The sequence below is a fragment of the Bos indicus x Bos taurus genome, chromosome 29, assembly GCF_003369695.1.
Source record: "Bos indicus x Bos taurus breed Angus x Brahman F1 hybrid chromosome 29, Bos_hybrid_MaternalHap_v2.0, whole genome shotgun sequence".
NCBI classification, from domain to species: Eukaryota; Metazoa; Chordata; class Mammalia; order Artiodactyla; family Bovidae; genus Bos; species Bos indicus x Bos taurus.
The window spans coordinates 5,000,899-5,018,107 of NC_040104.1; the positions used below are offsets into that span (position 1 = coordinate 5,000,899).

The following is a 17,209-nucleotide window of genomic DNA, read 5'->3' on the forward strand; positions in this document are numbered from 1 at the left end:
TGACTGGTGATAGAAGCAAGGTCCGATGTTGTAAAGAGCAATATTGCATAGGAACCTGGAATGTTAGATCCATGCTAAGCTGCTAAATCACTTCAGTCGTGTCCGACTCTGTGTGACCCCATAGACAGCAGCCCACCAGGCTCTCCCGTCCCTGGTTTTCTCCAGGCAAGAACACTGGAGTGGGTTGCCATTTCCTTCTCCAATGCATGAAAGTGAAAAGTGAAAGTGAAGTCACTCAGTCGTGTCCTACCCTCAGCGACCCCATGGACTGCAGCCTTCCAGGCTCCTCCATCCATGGTATTTTCCAGGCAACAGTACTGGAGTGGGGTGTCATTGCCTTCTCCATAGGTCCATGAATCAAGGCAAATTGGAAGTGGTCAAACAGGAGATGGCAAGAGTGAATGTCGACATTCTGGGAATCAGCGAACTAAAATGGATTGGAATGGGTGAATTTAACTCAGATGACCATTATATCTACTATTGTGGACAGGAATCCCTTAGAAGAAATGGAGTAGCCATCATGGTCAACAAAAGAGTCCAAAATACAGTACTTGGATGCAATCTCAAAAATGACAGAATGATCTCTGTTCGTTTCCAAGGCAAGCCATTCAATATCACAGTAATCCAAGCCTATGCCCCAACCAGTAATGCTGAAGAAGCTGAATTTGAACGGTTCTATGAAGACCTACAAGACCTTTTAGAACTAACACCCAAAAAAGATGTCCTTTTCATTATAGGGGACTGGAATGTAAAAGTAGGAAGTCAAGAAACACCTGGAGTAACAGGCAAATTTGGCCTTGGAATACAGAATGAAGCAGGGCAAAGACTAATAGAGTTTTGCCAAGAGAATGCACTGGTCATAACAAACACCCTCTTCCAACAACACAAGAGAAGACTCTACACATGAACATCACCAGATGGTCAACACCGAAATCAGATTGATTATATTCTTTGCAGCCAAAGATGGAGAAGCTCTAGACAGTCAACAAAAACAAGACCAGAAGCTGACTGTGGCTCAGATTATGAGCTCCTTATCACCAAATTCAGACTTAAATTGAAGAAAGTAGGAAAAACCACTAGACCATTCAGGTATGACCTAAATCAAATCCCTTATGATTATACAGTGGAAGTGAGAAATAGATTTAAGGGACTAGATCTGATAGAGTGCTTGATGAACTATGGAATGAGGTTTGTGACATTGTACAGGAGACAGGGATCAAGACCATCCCCATGGAAAAGAAATGCAAAAAAGCAAAATGGCTGTCTGAGGAGGCCTTACAAATAGCTGTGGAAAGAAGAGAACCGAAAAGCAAAGGAGAAAAGGAAAGATATTTGCATTTGAATGCAGAGTTCCAAAGAATAGCAAGGAAAGATAAGAAAGCCTTCCTCAGCAATCAATGCAAAGAAATAGAGGAAAACAATAGAATGGGAAAGACTAGAGATCTCTTCAAGAAAATTAGAGATACCAGGGAACATTTCATGCAAAGATGGGCTTGATAAAGGATAGAAATGGTATGGACCTAACAGAAGCAGAAGATATTAAGAATAGGTGGCAAGAATACACAGAAGAACTGTACAAAAAAGATCTTCATGACCAAGATAATCATGATGGTGTGATCACTCACCTAGAGCCAGACATCCTGGAATGTGAAGTCAAATGGGCCTTAGAAAGCATCACTACAAACAAAGCTAGTGGAGGTGATGGAATTCCAGTGGAGCTATTTCAAATCCTGAAAGATGATGCTGTGAAAGTGCTGCACTCAATATGCCAGCAAATTTGGAAAACTCAGCAGTAGCCACAGGACTGGAAAAGGTCAGTTTTCATTCCAATCCCAAAGAAAGGCAAGGCCAAAGAATGCTCAAATTACCGCACAACTGCACTCATCTCACACACTAGTAAAGTAATGCTGAAAATTCTCCAAGCCAGGCTTCAGCAATACGTGAACCGTGAACTTCCAGATGTTCAAGCTGGTTTTAGAAAAGGCAGAGGAACCAGAGATCAAATTGCCAACATCCGCTGGATCATGGAAAAAGCAAGAGAGTTCCAGAAAAACATCAATTTCTGCTTTATTGACTGTGCCAAAGCCTTTGACTGTGTGGATCACAATAAACTGTGGAAAATTCTGAAAGCGATGGGAATACCAGACCACCTGACCTGCCTCTTGAGAAACCTATATGCAGGTCAAGAAGCAGCAGTTAGAACTGGACATGCAACAACAGACTGGTTCCAAGTAGGAAAAGGAGTATGTCAAGGCTGTATATCGTCACCCTGCTTATTTAACTTATTTGCTGATTACATCATGAGAAACGCTGGGCTGGAGGAAGCACAAGCTATAATTAAGATTGCCAGGAGAAATATCAATAACCTCAGATATGCACATGACACCACCACCCTTTTGGCAGAAAATGAAGAGGAACTAAAAAGCTTGTTGATGAAAGTGAAAGAGGAGAGTGAAAAAGTTGGCTTAAAGCTCAACATTCAGAAAACAAAGATCATGGCATCCGGTCCCATCACTTCATGGGAAATAGATGGGGAAACAGTGGAAACAGTGTTAGACTTTATTTTTGGGGGCTCCAAAATCACTGCAGATGGTGATTGCAGCCATGAAATTAAAAGATGCTTACTCCTTGGAAGGAAAGTTATGACCAACCTAGATAGCATGTTCAAAAGCAGAGACATTACTTTGCCAACAAAGGTCCGTCTTGTCAAGGCTATGGTTTTTCCTGTGGTCATGTATGGATGTGAGAGTTGGACTGTGAAGAAAGCTGAGTGCCAAAGAATTTGATGTTTTTGAACTGTGGTGTTGGAGAAGACTCTTGAGAGTCCCTTGGACTGCAAGGAGATCCAACCAGTCCATCCTAAAGGAGATCAGTCCTGGCTGTTCTTTGGAAGGAATGATGCTAAAGCTGAAACTCCAATACTTTGGCCACCTTATGTGAAGAGTTGACTCATTGGAAAAGACTCTGATGCTGGGAGGGACTGGGGGCAGGAGGAGAAGGGGGCAGGAGGAGAAGGGGATGACAGAGGATGAGATGGCTGGATGGCATTACCGACTCTTTGGACACGAGTTTGAGCGAACTCTGGGAGTTGGTGATGGACAGGGAGGCCTGGCGTGCCACGATTCATGGGGTCTCAAAGAGTCGGACATGACTGAGCCACTGAACTGAGCTGATTTTACATATGGTCATGTATGTTTCCATGTTACTCTCTGCATATATCCCCCCCTCTCCTTTCTCCTCATCTCCCACCCCTCCCCACCTCCTTTCTTGATGAAGAAGGTGTGTTTAGCTCACCACCCACCCTAAGTTTGCATTGTGTTAATGTGGTTGTGTGTGTTAGTTCTAGGTCTTGACCACCTCCCTCTTCCCCAGAACATCATCAGCGTTGGGTCGCTTATGTCGACAAGGAACGCCTAGTCTTCATCTGGAGCTCCAGCACCACGGACCTCAAGTGCACGCTGGGCTGGGAACCTACCTGCCTGTGCGGACCCCTGGCCTTCCACCCACTTGCGGTGTTCTGTGGCCGGGCGGAAACGTATGTGGTGAAGTCTAGGGGTCTGAAGTCACTGCCTCGGACTGGCCTCAGTTTCCCCACCTGAGCCAAGAGCTGCTGGTCCCGGTAGTGTCCCGCCCTGTCTACCTCAACTGGCGGGTCCCGGGCCCCAGCCCAACACCACCCTCCAGCCCTCCACGTGCCCTTCCACAGTTCTGGCTTATTCCCTCCCACTGATCGGCCCCGCCCCACTCACTTCCGCTCCCGGCCTTCACACCTCACCCCCAACGCGTCCCACCCTCTCACCACCTAGGCCACGTGTTCCGCCCCTGCCACGCCCATCGCCGCGAGCCCCGCCCTGCCCCTGGCCACGCCTCCTCCCAACGGCCAACCCAACGGCTGGCCCCGCCTCGCCCCCACATTTGCGCTAGGTGCTCTGACAGCTCCCGCGGGCCCAGGTACGTCGTCTGAGGAGACCTGACGGGGAACCCCTCCAGCGCCTGACACGCCGGCTTTCCCCGCGGTCCCGGGCCCGGCCTCGGGCTTGCAGACGGGAGGGGGACCGTGGGCCCCGAGTCAGCCTCGAGGGGGCGGAGGGACCCCCCCTCTCCTTTCGTCCCTGTCGGGGACGGCGGGACCTCCAAGTCAGCCCCTTGGCGAACGGCGGGACCCTGCCTCCGTCATTCCTCTGAGAGCGACGGGACACCGCTCCTGTCAGCCCGTCGGGCCAGCAGGGAGCCCTTCTCCGGTCGTCCTCGCCTGGGACGGTGGCACCCCCCAGGCCAGTCCCTGGGAGCGGCGGGCCGCGACCCCGTCGGTCCCTCCGGAACGGCGGGACCCTTCCCCGTGTCATCCCGCAAGACCCTTTCCTTGTCAGCCCCTGGGAGCGGCGGGCCCTCCGAATCAGATCTTGGGGGCGTCGGGGCCCCCGGTCAGATTCCGGGGGCGGCGGTACCCCCAAACCAGACCCTGGGAGTGGCGGGCGATCGCATCAGATCCTAGGAGCCGCGGGCCCCCCGGAATGGCTGCAGGGCCCTCTGGGGGCCGCCGCTGACCGGGCCGCGTCGTTGCAGGTGCGGGGCGATGCCCGGGCCTCGACGCCCCCAGTGGCCATGGAAGACGCCCCTCTGCTGGGCAGCATGTCCAGCCCCGAAGACGAGATGGTGACAGACCTCTTCAGTGCCGAGAGTCAGTTTGTTCCTGAAAACCTTCCCCTGAAAACTCCGGTGGCGATAAAGCACGAGGAAGACGATTTTCACGTCTTCAAGGATGCGTACCTGGGCCCAGCGGATCCCAAAGAGCCCCTGCTGCACGCGTTCAACCCCGCGCTCGGCGGGGACTGCCAGAGCAAGGTCAAAGTGGAGCTGCTGGTGGATGAGAACGAAGACGAGGGACTCCTGGGGGAGTACCCGAACCTCCCAGAGCTCAACCCCCTGGAAGACACCGTTCTCTCTGCCCCGCAGCCGCAGGCCTACAACGTCCACTTCCTGTCCTCCCTGCTCACCCCGCACAGGAGCTCTGCCGTCGTGCCCCTGGGCGCCTGGGCCAGGGACGGAGCCACCCACCCCGGTGTCCGTGTGATTCCAGTAAGATCCGCATCGCACAGCTCCCCCTGCTCCTCTTCCCCAATAGAGAGGGAGGACTTTTACCTCGATTTTTCCTGTGTCAGTAGCATCACTGTTGGACTCACCATTCCCAAAAAGGCGCATCCCTTGCTGAAGCGAGATGCATCAGCCAGCCAAGCATCCTCGCTGATGGTGAATTAGGTCCTTCATCCCTAGGTAAGATCTGGCCTGACTCAGGGACTTCCCTGGCGGTCCAGTGGCTAAGACTTCACACTCTCAATCCAGGGGACCTTGGTTCAATCGTTGGCCAGGGAACTAGATCCCACATGCCACAACTAAAGATTCCAAGATCCCACATTCTGCAAGGAAGATTGAAGATACCATGTGCATCGACTAAGAACTCGTGCAGCCAAATACATGGCCTGACCCAGCAGGGATTAAAAAACAAAAGAGAAGGGAAACAACTAGAATTTTTTTTTTTTTTTAGCTCTGCAGGCAGGGATCAAATTGTGCCCCTTGCTATGGAAGTGGGAGTCCTAACCACTGGATCACCAGGGAAGTCCCTACAAAGTTTTAAAAGCAGCTTTAGGAAAGAAGCCCTAGTGTCTGTGAAAACAAGTGCAGTGAGTTTTCATGCACTGGCCTTTTACATATTTTCCCCTTTAGATTTATAAGGGTTCTAATTCATAGATCAGTCAGTCATGTCTGGCTCTTTGCAATCCCATGAACTGCATCATGCCAGGCTTCCCTGTCCATCACCAACTCCTGGAGCTTGCTCAAACTCATGTCCATCAAGTTGGTGATGTCATCCAACCATCTCATCCGTTGTCATCCCCTTCTCCTCTGGTCTTCAATATTTCCCAGCATCAGGGTCTTTTCCAGTGAGTCAGTTCTTCGCATCAGGTGGCCAAAGTATTGGGAGTTTCAGCATCAGTCCTTCCAATGAATATAGGATGGATTGGTTGGATCTCCTTGCAGTCCAAGGGACTCTCAAGAGTCTTCTCCAACACCATGGCTCAAAACCATCAATTCTTCGGCACTGAGCTTTCTTTATAGTCCAACTCTCACATCTGTACATGACTACTGGAAAAACTATGGCTTTGACTAGATGGACCTTTGTTGGCAAAGTAATGTCTTTGCTTTTTAATATGCTGTCTAGGTTGGTCATAGCTTTTCTTCCAAGGAGCAAACGTCTTTTGATTTCATGGCTGCAGTCACCATCTGCAGTGATTTTGGAGCCAAAACAACAGTCTCTCACTGTTTCCATTGTTTCCCCACCTATTTGCCTTGAAATGACGGGACTGAATGCCATGATCTTAGCTTTCTGAATGTTGAGCTTTAAGCCAACTCTTTCACTCTCCTCTTTCACTCTCACCAAGAGGCTTTTTAGTTCTTTGCTTTCTGCTATAAGGGTAGTGTCATCTCTGTATCTGAGGTTATTGATATTTCTCCTGGCAGTCTTGATCCCAGCTTGTGCTTCATCCAGCCCAGCATCTAGCATGATACAACATATAAGTTAAATAAGCAGGGTGACAATATACAGCCTTGACATACTCCTTTCCCAATTTGGAACCAGTCTTTTGTTCCATGTCCAGTTCTGTTGCTTCTTGACCTACGTACAGATTTCTCAGGAGGCAGGTAAGTAAGGTGGTTTGGTATTCCCATCTCTTTAAGAATTTTCCACAGCTAGGACTCGCTGCTAGGTAGGACTTACAGTTAGTACTTGTGTTTGGTGAGCTGTGAAATCACGGTATTAGAGCTTCCCTCTGTTAGTAAGTAGCTGTTCCTCAAGTGTATGTAATATAAATCAGAGTCTATATGAATTCATGCTAATTGTCAGCCAGCTACCCTATTTTGCTGTGGATAACCACTAGTAATTTTCTGCTTTGTTCTTATTTATTTACTTTGAACCTGGGCTTTGGGTGGTGAAAGCACAAAGTCCTAACCACTGGACCACCAGGGAATTCCCATTTTCTGTTTTATTTTTGCTGAAACTAAAAAATCAATTTTTAAAGGAAGAAAAGGATTTCCAAGGAAATGTGTACTGGCCCCCCAAAAGGATCTAGTTTGGAAAATTAGATTACTCAACCACTAATTTTAGTAAGTTATAAATTAAGCCTGTGTGGAACATTTTTGAGTTGGTATTAAGGTGGCTGGAACCTGACTTTGTATATCGTAAACCGTAGCAGCAGGAGCTTAGATTCCTGTTTTCTGCTCCTTAGTGCACAGGAAAGTTGGGGAAGAGAGGCTGAGGCCTGGAGAAACCAGAGAGCACATCTTGTTCCTCCAGACTTCAGTCAGCGCAGAAGTCTTTCTCGGAATCTTTTTGAGATGGCTTGAAGTGTCGGACATTCCATCTTGCTACCAGGCCAAACTTAAGTCCCAGCACCTTTGCCTGTTGGTCCAAGTGCAGTTCCCTTCCTGTGCCCAGTGGACTCAGTGTTCACCAGAACGGGAAGGGAATTAGCTCATTAAAATAGTAAATTCTCTTTTAATGTAACTCAACTTTAGCAAGATAAAGGAGGGACTACTTGGATGATATTTCTTTTTTTTTTTTTTAATTTTATTGACAAATTCCAAGTGTTAGTCGCTCAGTCATGTCTGACTCTTTGCCATCCCTTGGACTGTAGCCCACCAGGCTCCTCTGTCCATGGGATTCTCCAGGCAAAAATACTGGAGTGGGTTGCCATGCCCTTCTCCAGGGGATCTTCCCAACCCAGGCATCAAACCCAGGTCTCCCACATTGAAGGCAGATTCTTTACCATCTGAGTCACATGATTCTGACAGTCCAAATTTATTAATAAAATGAAAAAGATTTAGCACAAACATGTTTATCATTTAAACAGAATGGAATTATTTTTCAGTAAATATTCAGGGTCAGTTGCTAATTTCCTTTTTCTAGAAATTCATTTCCACATATTGACCTCTGTTTATTCTGTAAAAATAGGGTTTTACTATACTATAAGTAGTCCAAGTATCAGTTGCATGGGATTGAGGAACTGATGTATTTACTATTAAGTATCTGTTAATTACAGGGAAATAAGTTAAATCTGGAGAAGGCAAGGGCACCCCACTCCAGTACTCTTGCCTGGCAAATCAAATGGATGGAGGAGCCTGGTGGGCTGCAGTCCATGGGGTCACTAGGAGTCGGACACAACTCAGTGACTTCACTTTCACTTTTCACTTTGATGCATTGGAAAAGGAAATGGCAACCCACTCCAGTGTTCTTGCCTGGAGAATCCCAGGGACAGGGGAGCCTGGTGAGCTGCCATCTCTGGGGTCACACACAGTCAGACACGACTGAAGCAACTTAGCAGCAGCAGCAGCAGCAAGTTAAATCTAAGCCTTGATCATTTAAAAAATAAAATTATTCTTCCCTAAAAACCAAAATCTAAACTTTGATGACATGTACATGACAAATTCCCCAAAGCAGAAAGCAGAGAAAATTGAAAAATTCTACATTTCTGTAAAATTTGAAATGTCTAAAAAAAGTTATAACTTGAAATATTGCTAAACTTTCCTATATCTTAAAAAAAATTTCTACCTAGATACTAGTCTGCTGTGCTAGGGGATTTGCCAGTCCATGAAAATAATTAATTGTTTGGATCCCAGATTTTAACTTAGATGATCTTCAAGTCTGAGTCAGACCCACACTTGGAAAGATAGTTGTCTCTGTTGTGATTTTACAGAAGGTCTTCAGAATGTTACCTCAGAATCACCATCTTCTTTGAAGGACTTTATGATCTGCCTCCTGGCCTTTGGGAAAATTCACCTGTGCTCTCTAACAGGCAGTCTGTGCAGGTGGAGGTTAAGGAGGGGGAGAGACCATATAAATTGTGGGTTGACTGCTATTTCCTGATCTCCTTACATATCACATTTTAAAGAAGCACTTAAAAAATATATAATAATATATTAATATAACAATATATATTAATATAATTAAATTAGTATATATTACATTTTATTATATATATTATATAATATATATTATATATAATCAATATATAAAATTACATCTTAACTTTATAATTATATATAATATATAATCATACATAATATATATTTATATATGTTTATAATTATATATATTTATATATAAATTTATATAATTTATAATATAAATTATTATATAATATAAATTATATATTAATTATATATATGTTACATGTGTGAACATAAATATATATAATTATATATAGAAATTATAAATATATAATTGTATGTATATATGTATATATATAATTATATAATGATATATATAATATATAAATAATGTAAATATATAATTATAATTATGTATATTATATCTATAGTATATAATATATATGCTATAATATATATTATATATATAGTCAACTAGCTGACTTCAACTAACAAACATATATATAATATATATTTAATATATAATAGTTATATATTATAGATAATATATAATAATATATAATGTATATATTTAAAAGTTTATTATTTTAATTTAAAAATTTTATAATTTAATAAAAATAAAATTATATTATTTTATATAATTATATAATAATTTAGAATTATATAATTAATATTAATATAGTATATTATATAATATTTATTACATACTTTATATATTATATTTATATTATACTATTATCATATATTTCTAATATAAATTTATTTATTTTAATTGAAGGCTAACTACTTTACAATATTGTATTGGTTTTGCCATACATCAACATGAATCCGCCATGGGTGTACACATGTTATATACATTATAATATATTTATATATACTATACATATACTATAGATATATAATTATAGTTTTGAAACACTTTAAATGGTAATTTTTTTTTTGAAACACTTTAGTGGTATTTTTTTTTAAAGCATCGAGACTACTTAGTTTTTTAAATTCCATTGACTTTCAATGACATCATTGATGTTTCTCCCTAGTTTTGGTACTTTTGCTGATGTGTCGCTGAGTTGTTGCAGAAGATAGCTTAAAAAACAAAGCTGGCAGTTATTCTCTACCCTCTTGGTTTTCATGTTAATTATCGTTCTACCATTCAGTGAGGGAAGCTCTACTATTTAATTATAAACATTACTATAAATACATTGTAAGTTATGTGCATGTGTGCTAAATTGCTTCAGTCATGTCCCGCCACCCTTTGCTACCCCATGGACTGTAGCCCGCCAGGCTCCCCTGTCCATAGGATTCTCCAGGCAAGAATACTGGAATGGGTTGCCATGCCCACCTCCAGGGGATCTTCCAGACTCAGGGAAACCCAGATCTCTTATGTCTCTTATATTGGCAGGAGGATTCTTTACCACTAGGGCACCTGGGAAGCTCCAAGTTACAACATAATATCATTAAAACATCAGCAAAGATGTCTGGCTTCTTGAGGAAAAGGCAAAACAGACTAGAACATTAATACAATTTAATGAGCGTGCTCTGAGAATGATGATTAAGGAGAAGCATTTTAGGCGATTTTAAGGAAGTTCCCAAGAGGCAGCCAGCTCTTTTGTAGTAGAGGGTTGTCTAGAAGCTCAAGGGGGAGCTGACCAATCACAGAATCTTCTCAGATTACCCACACCATGTTTTTCAAACAGCAAGAGGGTTACATCGAAGTCACATCCCCACACCTCATGGGCAGATGGTCCTGATCTCTGGTGTTCTCGATCCCCAGCCAGGATGGTCAGATGACTTGTCGCCCCAGAGGATGAATTAATAGTGAGGAAGAGAGGATGCTAAGCATAAGAATGTTCTTTACTTCAAAAATGTAACTTCTACAAAGAATTTTCTATATTATGCAACTGTAAATAAAGTGCAGTGTCCACAATGTGATTTCTAAGATAACGTTTACTTTTTCAGGTTGAAATCAAGGAAGCAGGTGGTTCTATCACAAGTAACAATCTGGATGAAGCAGCCTTCCAACATCCTCTGGCCCAGGAGTCATGTTGCAAGTTCCCATCATCTCAAGGAGCAGAGGATGCCTCTGGTTGCTCTCATAAGAAAGACTCTAACCCAATGGTAATTATGCCAAAGAAAATGTGTCTGACTAACATGATGTTAAATGTTTGACCCTTATCATTACTAAGTCAACAGTAAAATATTTTCAGTCATTGCTTTGCATTCTGTTTACTTGTCGAGTCAGCATTTTTGATTGTCTTATCTATGAAAAGAGGGATATAATTAGAGTCTTTCTAATGTTTCCTTCACATCTAAGATTCTCTTCTACTCGATCTTAGCAAATCAAAGATTAGGACACTGCTGTATTCACTAAAGAGAGAAGCCGTAAGTCACCTCAGTCCAGGCAGACCCAGGGTTGGCCCAGGAAAGGAGCAGCTGCTGACCTGTGTGGTTTGGCATGCTGGTGGGAGGGGGCAGCTGCGGTTCTGTGGCTGCAGGGCAGAAGCTGCTTTCCTCCCTGCCTGCCTCCAAATCCCTCCTACCAACTAACACTCAAGTAAGATAGGAATCAGTAACATTTGTGGTTTATGTGATAGGTTCGCATGTTTGTCGTTTTATTTAATCTATCAACTGCCCTGGTGGCTCAGACAGTAAAGAGTCTGCCAGCAATGCGGGAGATCTGGATTTGATCCTTGGGTTGGGAAGAGCCCCTGGAGAAGGAAATGGCAACCCATTCCAGTATTCTTGCCTGGAGAATCCCGTGGACAGAGGAGCTTGGCAGGATACAGTCCATGGAGTCACAAAGAGTCAGACACGACTGAGCTACTAATACAGACAAACTCTGTAGGGTAGACATTATTTTTACCTACATTTTATGGATCAGAAAACAGAGATGTTGCATAGTCTACTTGTAAGTGGTGTGTTGAGGACCAAAAAGGGAGGGAAACCAGGGAATCCAGCCCCAAGCATTCATTCGGCAAAAGGTCCACAGAACCAATTGCTGTCCCCACCATCAGCTCTCTATTCCAAGAAAGGAGACCTTAGACCTAAGGTGTGTACTTTAACTGGAAAATACTTGAGAATGAGCAGAGCTTTTCTAGGACACTTAGATCAGGTGAACAGGATGAGAATTCTTCCGATTACACCAGACTCCTGAGTAATGTTAGAATGCTCACAGGAGGGACAGGATTGTGTCCCTCAGGAGTCCAGAATTGTGCAATAGGCAGAGGCCTGGACAGACCACTCAGCCCATCTGTGCACCTGTGCGTGTGTGGCTATAATTATCCTCTAAATACAAAGAAAATTCCAATGGAACATGAATGCTGGCCTCTTATCCAGTGTCAGGATGATCTGAAGGTGTGAGCTGGCGATCAGCACCTCATTAATGTAGGTTGTATGTGTGTTATTTTGGTAACATTGATCCTTTAAGCTTATTTGGGTTTTCCTGTCTAGGAAACCCAAAGGCAACCTAACAACAGAAACCGTAGTTTCTCTGGGTATTTGCGATTTTACCATCAGAATTAGAAGCTATGTGCGGTGAGAGACAGTGACTCCTCTCACCTTCATGTTCATGCCGCACTGCCATGGACAGGGCTGCCCAAGGGAGGGCCGAGTCCATGCTTGGCTTGACTGGTGTGGTGGACTGGTGACTCACCAGGCTTGCTGGGGATTTATATATGGTCAGAATCCAACTAGGCGATCTGAGGGTGCTGGTCAGGCCCAGAAAGATTGACATGGTTTCTTGGAATTTTCCAGTACTTGGATTAAACTTTCTAAACTGTACTTGTAGGAAATGAAATAAATGGGTATCTTAAAAACACATTAAATGTTAAATAATAACATGTGCATGTGGAAGGAGAGAACAACTGTCATAAAATTAAAGATTATTCTAAGTAGTTGACCAGCTACAGAGATGGAGTCAGGGGGACAAAGCCCTTCCTATGGTTAACTGGATTTCAGTGGGGCCAGGTTAGGCAAGTCAGCACACTCTCTCCATTCCTGAAGACCGTGGAGTACCTGGACAGGTGGACAGAAGCTCTGGTTCATAGTCACCTGTTCCCTACCCTAAGCCTATACCTGTAGAGACAGGTGTGAGCAGGAACTTCTCTTAACACACTGAACACACCTCCCAAGACGTTTCCCCGGGAATTTTTTTGCCTTGTGGTCCCTCCAGAGAGCATGTTATTGTAGAGTAAATAAGTGAGAATATATCTATAGTTTACCATTTTCCATTAAAACTTAAATTGTGCATTAAAACTGTGTTCTTGGATTTAAGTTTACTTAGATTCATATTACTGGATATCTTTTTAAAAATGGAGCCTGATCATTATTTTTCATTTTAGGTGATATGTCAGTTGAAAGGGGGCACACAAATGCTGTGTATAGACAGTTCTGGCGCAAGAGAACTACAAGCACTTCATTTGGTTCCTCAGTATCAAGACCAAAATAATTATCTACAGTCAGGTACAAAGTAAATTAATAGAAAAATATGTCATATATCACATGGAAGTTGGTAAGTGAATATGTGTGTGAATGTGTATACAGAGTGAAAGTCAAATAGGCAGTTAGGCAATTTGGCAACCTACAGCCCATATTAGTGAGTTAAGACTAGAAAAATATATCTTTATAGGTTAATTCATGTACATTGTTCTGACTATCTCGAATTCTTAGATAGCTGTCCTCTCCTTCTGCTATCTGTAGAGAGCTTTGTGATCCTAATAGGCAATTACTTGTACCCATGAGTGGTGTGGCCAGAGGTAACTGGGTTGAAACAAACTTTCCCAGATTAGGCAGTGGGTTGACTGTTCAGATGTGGCAAAAATCATACACATTTTAATGTAAATGTTTTAATGCAGTCAAGGAGAACCAGCACTCCGCTTTCATCATCATGGGTTCTGAAATAACTATCAAATGCTGACTTATCTGCCGTTGATTTATTCAGAAACTTCTTTAAACTGGTGCAATAATAATGAATAATCTATAACTACTTGATTACCATCAAATGACTCATGAATGATTAAAGGAAGGTCAAATGACATAGTTTTAAGATTGTGTTTACAAAAGTTAGACACTAATACTCAAAACTGGGCATCTGTGTGTACTATGCACATAATTGTGTTACCCTAAAGCTTGAATTAACCAGAATATTTCATTATCATATGATTCACTGACCTTGTCATAATTTAAGTCAATATTAAGTCCTGATGCCATTCCAGTGAGCCTTTGGAACCCAGGGCAAAAAGACAGAATGTAACTGCTATTCCATCCTGATAGTCTCCTTATCCAGGGACAGATAACATGCCTCTAAGGCATTTACTTTTCTATGATGCAAAGCACCTCCAGGAGCACTTTCCTGCACACCAGCCATGGGTTTTCTGGCTCCAGTCCCTGTGGGTCAGAGCTGCCTCTGATCCTCTACACAGGCAGAGAAGGCTTCTTTTCCAATTCCCTTCCTTCTGGAACACAACAAAATCCTAATGCCTTAGATCATCCCCAGAAGGAAGATTTACATAATGCTCTCCTCATCTATGTCCTTGTCATATCATCATAACTGCTCAGCCCTCAGCCTAGTTTCCTTTGTCACTGTGTACACATTAAATATCACCGTGAAATAGATGCATTCAGTTACGTAAATCTCAAGGAAACACCACTCAAAGGAGGCACAAGCCTTCAGTAGGTGGGCAATCAGGAGACTTCTGTCACTCCAGTTCAAACACGGAATTTGACAGGGACCGTAGTGTCTCACGGGTGTTCTTCATGGCGCGCTTAGGCCAAAGAAATACAGTATCAGCTCCAATCTTAAGTAGTTGCTCCCAATAGCCTGGTAAGTATTCACATGCCATCAAATCAGTACCTGAGGAAGAGCACACACAAAGTGAAGGTGGCCCGTGTGTCGTCCCACAGGGGGCGCTGTGCTTTCTCTGGTGAGTGCTGCAGCACTCGAGGGCACCGTGGCACAGAGTTTAGGAACCTGGGCAGCGACATTTTTTAGCATAACATCCCGGAAGCTCAAGTAAAGTAGCATTATGACAAAGAAAAAAGGTGTAATAAGTAAAAACAAACAAACAAAAAAACCCAAGCTGAAAACATTGACCAGAAAGGTTTTATAGAAAACATAAATAGGATCAAGAGAAGTGTAAATGACTTTGCACATGTTAAACTCATGATACATTATCATTTTTGTACTTTATTCCATGTGCAAGTGGAAAAGGAACAATATATGCTATCAATTAATTGTAATTAATTGTGTCTTCCTTACAGATGTCCCTAAACCCATGACTACTTTAGTAGGAAGATTTTTGCCAGTACCAGCAAAATTAAATCTCATTACACAACAAGTGAGTTATTGCTTTAATAAAAAAAATACAATAGGGCATTATTGTCTCTTGAAATTTCAATTGTTGAAGTTTGAATTACTCAGAAAGTATATTTATCCTCTGTTTTACAATCAGTGGTTAAACCAAGTATCCAACACCTTCACCCCACGTTAGGCACTGGGAGTAGCAGAGTGAGTCTAAGACCGCCTTCTCTGCCGGCTCTGTGAGACAACCTGGCCTTCCTAGGCCTCTGGACCCCAGTTCTGCCCCATTCGCTGAGTGTGTCCTTTGTAGTCCTGACACCCATCAGCACGTACCCCTCACTTGGTCTAGAATACTTATTTCCCACCTTTGTCCACATCAGGAAAATGCTCTTTAGTTTAAAATACTTTTATGATTACACCATAATGTGCATAGATTAAATATAAGACAAATGTACTCTTTTCCTTAAGTCTTGATGTAAAATGTCCCGTCTCCAGAAGAGCCTTCCGTACGCCCCCAGTGTAGACGCCACTCTGTCACAGCGCCGGTTTGATTCTCTGCATACGCCCCCAGTGTAGACGCCACTCTCTGTCACAGCGCCTGTTTGATTCTCTGCATACGCCCCCAGTGTAGACGCCACTCTGTCACAGCGCCGGTTTGATCCTCTGCATACGCCCCCAGTGTAGACGCCACTCTGCCACAGCGCCGGTTTGATTCTGCACACACTGTGACTGCCTTGCGTTCTGCAGTCTGTTTGTTTGCCTGTATCCACCCCCAGGAATACAAGCTCCACAGAGCGGAGGTCTTGTGACTCTTGGTTACACCTGTGGGCTGAGGGCTGGAGCAAAGCTAACATGCATCAGGCCTTCACAGAGGGTGGCCTGCAACAGGGCAGCGTGCCTGAGCACTTGGGTTACATCAGTGAGCCAATATTAAGTGAACCCCCCAAAACAAATCAAAGCAGAACAGATGACTCTGCCCTCCCACAGTTTACATTTCAGTGTGGGAGACAGACAATAAGCAAACCTAATAAATAAATAAATTAAACTGTATGCTAGGAGAGCAGAGGCAGGGCACTGGAGGTGGGGGTTTGAGGAGGAAGGCAGGTGGCAAGTTTAAGCAAGGTGGTCAGTGTTGGCGCCACTGAGAAGGTGACACTCGAGCAAAGTCTTGAGAGAGAGGAAGAGGTGAACCATGTGACTGTCACGTGGAAGAGCCTTTCAGGCATGGCGAGGAGCACTCACAGTCTGGGTCCAGTGGGCTGTGCAGACAATCAGGAGGCCGATGGGGCAAGGGTGGAGCAAGCAAGAGGGGAGAGCAGGAGGAAGTGGAACGAGACAGAAAACATCTTACTTAAAAGACATCTCTTTTTCTCTGCTTTACTTTGAGGCTAAATAAATAAGCAAAAGAGAGAGAAATTATATCTGGTTTATTCTGAGAATCATCTCAACCTCAAGAACTGTTAAATCACTTCCTCAAAAGAAGGCAAAAGTCCAGAGAAGTCTACTCCTCATGGACTGCCATGAGGAGGTGTGGGCCCAATAATTGGGTGTCTGGGTGACTGTAAAAAAAACAGTTGCAGTCACTGGTGAACACTTCCCTCTAGCAAAGCAGGGGAGAGGAACACAGAGCCTCCCAGCTCTCAAGACCCACCAGGGTGGTTCTGGTGGTGACTCCCTGTGAGACTGTGGTGGGGGATTTGTAATGAAGGAGTTGGACCCTGGGTGGTTTCTCAGTGTCTTCAGGGCCCATCAGGGAATGATTACACACAATGATAAAAGAAGCAGAAGAGAGAAAGGATGATACATAAATTGTGTTTTCCCAAGATCATGCTTCTTTTTTTTTTTTGACTGCACTGAGTGGCTTGTGGGATTTTAGTTCCCTGCAAGTGAAGTCGCTCAGTCGTGTCTGACTCTTTGCGACCCCGTGGACTGCAGCCCACCAGGCTCCTCCATCCATGGGATTCTCCAGGCAAG

At 43.7% G+C, this 17,209-nt stretch overlaps 1 protein-coding gene across 1 annotated transcript in view; it reads left to right on the forward strand.

Annotated features, from left to right (window-relative positions):
• The first annotated feature begins 3,881 nt into the window (after positions 1–3,881).
• The window catches only part of TESMIN (testis expressed metallothionein like protein), a 39,894-nt gene continuing 26,566 nt past the window's right edge, over positions 3,882–17,209 (forward strand). Inside the window, exons 1-5 of the mRNA XM_027532770.1 lie at positions 3,882–3,951; positions 4,567–5,079; positions 10,897–11,055; positions 13,278–13,398; positions 15,196–15,272. Coding sequence (XP_027388571.1) covers positions 4,606–5,079; positions 10,897–11,055; positions 13,278–13,398; positions 15,196–15,272 — 831 coding nt within the window. The 5' untranslated portion in view covers positions 3,882–3,951; positions 4,567–4,605. The remainder of the gene's footprint in view (positions 3,952–4,566; positions 5,080–10,896; positions 11,056–13,277; positions 13,399–15,195; positions 15,273–17,209) is intronic.